Consider the following 4,294-nt stretch of genomic DNA (forward strand, 5'->3'; position numbering starts at 1 on the left):
TGCCTCCACACGTGTAGAGGTCCCGCACCACCCCTGATACGCGGGAGAGAGGGAGTCCCCCACCACCACTGTCGCCCCCCGGGTGTAGCCCGGCGGCGTCCCCCGGCGACGATGGAGGCAGGGGAGGCGGGAGTGCGCACCCCCGGCGGCTAAGGTTTGGGCACCATCCGAGTCGCCCTAGCGGGGACGACACGGGGACAGTTAGACGTGGGATTTTTAATGATAGATCTGACCTGGCAGCTAGAACCCTACCCGCCACCAGGAGAGGCCATCTTTCAGCGCCATCCTTCGGCGGCTCCCCTCCGCCGGCGTCCTCGATCATCGGTGGTAGGGTGGTCGCCGGATCCACGCGTGTGAATCGTTTTTTACTTCCTTGTAGTCTAGGTTTTTAGGCTGTTCATCATCTTGGCTTTGGCGCCGACGATGACGGCGCTGAATAAAGATTCTTCGGATCCTTCCCGGACGAAGCCATCGGTCCAATGGTTGGGGATGGATTTGGAAACAAGTCTGTTCAAGCAAGGATGGCGTGGCGGCGGCGGCATCTTCGTGGTGGACCTGTGTCCTCGGGCTCCGCCGTTGCAACGACAGTTGCTCCAGCGTCGGCGCGGAGCTTAGGAGGTAGTCCAGGAGCAGATGCAGATTGTGGTCTGCATCGACGACATCTGGAAGACAAAAGGTGTGCTGGGTTTGTGGTTCGTGGATGGCAGGTATGGTTTCCTCCTTCGGCGTGTTAGTTGTGGTGGGGTGCCGGATCTGGAGTTCGATGGCGTGTCCGGGGTGTTGCATCGGTCTGATTCGTTCAACGGTAATGGCTTCACTTTTGGTGAGCCACCTTGGAGGTCCGCAAAGCTGCATATCAGCGATGGAGCCGCGTCGAGTTCGGCTGAAGAGGTGATCTGTTATTCTTTTCTTCTGTGGCTGCTCTGGTGGTGCCAGAGGCAGGTGACGGGCGTTGGTGTTAAGCTTAGAGATGTTCTGCTACCTTTTCAGTTTTGTCATGTCGGTCCTTACGTGGCTTGTACTTTGTTTTTTATGATCTGAATGGGACATTTGCACCGGATCCAATACAAGATTCGTCCAACAAGTTGGTATGGTACGGTGCAGGAGTGAGTCACAAGTCCAATTCCACAGTATTATGAACGTGGCTGTCTAGTCTCCGTTGGCGTGTGTATAGAGAGTTGAATAAACACAATGCAAGTGGCCTGACGTAAAACAAATACTATAAATAGTAGAACTACAGGTACCTCACATCCATCGCGACATTAATTTCATGCACCATGTCTAGATTCGTTTTTAGTCTTATAACCCTCCTTCCACTTATCTCACTTCTTGCGCTGCGCTCCTGTGCTGCAGCATCGGGAGGACACATGCTGGGCGCCGGGTCATCCCTGTCCGTGGAAGACCACGAGCGGCCCTTCCTGGTGTCGCCGGACGCCACCTTCTCCTGCGGCTTCCTCCCGGCCGTCGACGTCGACAACGCCTTCTACTTCTCCATCTGGTTCACCGCGGCCACGGACAGGACCGCCGTCTGGACGGCCAACCCCGGCGCCCCCGTGAACGGCCGGATTTCCCGTGTATCCTTCGGTGCCGACGGCAAGCTAGCCCTCGCCGACGCCAACGGGACGACTGTGTGGGACAGCAAGGCAGCCGGCAACAAGTACTTCACTGTCTCCCTCCTCGACACCGGTAATCTTCGGGTCGTGGACCCGTCCACCGGCCGTGCCGTGTGGCAGAGCTTCGAGTGGCCGACGGACACCCTGCTGCCGTCGCAGGCGCTGACCAAGGACACGAAGCTCGTCGCCGGCTACTACGCCCTCTACTACGACAACGACAACGTGCTGCGGCTCCTGTACGACGGCCCGGAGATCGCCAGCATCTACTGGCCTAACCCGGGCATAAGCGTGTTCGACAACGGCCGGACCAACTACAACAGCTCACGCATCGGCGTCCTCGACGACACCGGTGTGTTCCTCTCCAGCGACAACCTGCGAGTCGAGGCCTCCGACCTGGGCGCCTCCGGCGTCAAGAGGCGGCTAACCATCGAGCAGGACGGAAACGTGAGGATGTACAGCCTCGACGCGGCCGGAGGATGGACTGTCACGTGGGCTGCGGTCAAGCAGCCGTGCTCCGTCCGTGGGCTGTGCGGCAAGAACGCCGTCTGCGAGTACCAGCCGTTCCTCCGGTGCTCCTGCGCGCCGGGGTACGAGATGGTGGACCGCCGGGACTGGAGGAAGGGCTGCAACCCGACCTTCAGCCTCCCCGCCACCAACTGCAGCACGTCGGAACAGCGGTTCACGTTCGTCAAGGTAGCGCACACTGACTTCTACGGCTACGACCTCGGGTTCAACCAGTCCGTCACGTTCCAATACTGCAAGAGCATCTGCTTGAGTATGTGCTCCTGCGCCGCCTTCCAATACAGGACGGATGGCAAGGGCGGATGCTATCCCAAGGGCATCCTGTTCAACGGTTACACGTCGCCCACACCCGAAGGGACCATATATCTCAAGCTGCCTAGCGACCTCAACGCCCCGGCAACGCCGCCACCCGCGGTCCTCGACTGCGATCAAAATGCCGCCATCGTCCCGCCAACATACGCGGACACGTACGGGACACCAAGCAGCGGCCCAAATTTGTCCTATCTTTTTTGGTTCGCCGCGGTGCTAGGATTTCTCGAGGCCCTCTTCATCGCCACGGCGTGGTGGTTCCTGTCAGGCCAGGAGAGCATGCCCAGTTCGCTGGTGGCCGGCTACCGGCTGGTCATGGGGACCCAGTTCAGAAGGTTCACGTATCGAGAGCTCAAGAAAGCGACCGGAAACTTCAACGAAGAGCTCGGTCGCGGCGGTTCCGGCGTGGTGTACCGCGGTGTGCTTGACAAGACCACCGTGCTGGCGGTGAAGGAGCTAACAAACGTGGTGCAGGGCGAGGAGGAGTTCTGGGCGGAGATGGCGGTGTTTGGGAGGATCAACCATATCAACTTGGTGAGGACCTGGGGGTTCTGCTCCGAGGGAAAGCACAAGCTGCTGGTGTACGAGTACGTGGAGAATGGGTCGCTGGACAGGCACCTGTTCGGCGAGGACATCGGCAAGGCACTGGCATGGAGAGACCGGTTCAAGATCGCACTGGGCGCGGCCAAGGGCCTAGCCTACCTCCACCACGAGTGCCTGGAGTGGGTCATCCACTGTGACGTCAAGCCGGAGAACATCCTGCTCACTCGAGACCTCGACCCAAAGATCGCCGACTTCGGGCTGTCCAAGCTATCCGGGAGGAAAGCCGTCGCCGACGGCATGCAACTCTCCCAGATGAGGGGGACGACAGGGTACATGGCACCCGAGTGGGTGCTGGGGCTACCGATCGACGCAAAGGTCGATGTTTACAGCTATGGCATTGTGCTTCTGGAGATCCTGATGGGAAGCCGGATAACTGAACAGACGACAGTGGACCGCGCCGAGCGGCTGCAGATGAGCCAAATTGTGCAGGCCCTGAAGCAGGTGGTGGCGAGTGGAGACGTCATGTCGTTGATGGATAGCAGGCTGAACGGGCTGTTCAACCCTCAACAAGCCATGGAAATGTTGAAGATCTCCTTATCGTGCATGGAGGAGAGGAGCAGCAGGCCGACCATGGACGACATTTTTAAAGCTCTTATAGCATGCGATGACGAGGACGAACACCCTGCGTACTTGTCGTGACTTAGATTTCTTGCTGTATTAATTCGTCAAAAGGTTTACCAAAAATGTAGTGAGACGTTGAATATGGTCTTCTAGACGTGAAAAGTATAAGATTGCAGTTAGTTGTGCATGCGATTACAGAAAAAAAGTGCAATGTTTCCGTTTTTTTCTGGATCGCATCGATATGTCGTTTGGTTTGCACCTGCCTATGGCACCACTTGTTTTCTTTTTTTACTTTTCTCCGAGCAGAGACCAATGGAGTAAGGCCTCCTTTGCTTTACAGGAATTTTTATAGAAATCTATCTATCAATGTTTCTATAATTACGACTACAATACTTTATTAAAAGAAAAATATGGTTAAAAATAAAGAAATATGCTAGAAAATCTCATAAAAATCATAAATATCTAACTGTTAATTTGGCATCTCATAAAACCACAACCATTAGATCTTGGAATACCCCCTATTCCATCAAAGAAAACCTTATCATCATCAAATAGAAAAAATAAATCCCAAGAGCAGCTACAACCACGGACAGCAAATCCGACCTCTCAAACACCCGCGGGCGCGTCCACGGGCATTGAACGGTCACGCCTCAAATTTCCCTCTCCACATCCGTGGACCTTATATC

The 4,294-nt window shown here is 56.0% G+C and overlaps 1 protein-coding gene across 1 annotated transcript; it reads left to right on the forward strand.

Annotated features, from left to right (window-relative positions):
- Positions 1–1,277: 1,277 nt before the first annotated feature.
- Positions 1,278–3,686, forward strand: LOC123174139 (putative receptor protein kinase ZmPK1). Its single transcript, XM_044589994.1, has one exon. The coding sequence runs from the start codon at positions 1,278–1,280 to the stop codon at positions 3,684–3,686; it is 2,409 nt and encodes an 802-aa protein (XP_044445929.1).
- Positions 3,687–4,294: the final 608 nt, after the last annotated feature.

Source organism: Triticum aestivum, chromosome 1D, assembly GCF_018294505.1.
Source record: "Triticum aestivum cultivar Chinese Spring chromosome 1D, IWGSC CS RefSeq v2.1, whole genome shotgun sequence".
Taxonomy (NCBI): Eukaryota; Viridiplantae; Streptophyta; class Magnoliopsida; order Poales; family Poaceae; genus Triticum; species Triticum aestivum.

Coding starts and splice junctions, on each gene's coding strand:
- LOC123174139 (XM_044589994.1), top strand. CDS start 1,278: ATGTCTAGATTCGTTTTTAGTCTTATAACCCTCCTTCCACTTATCTCA.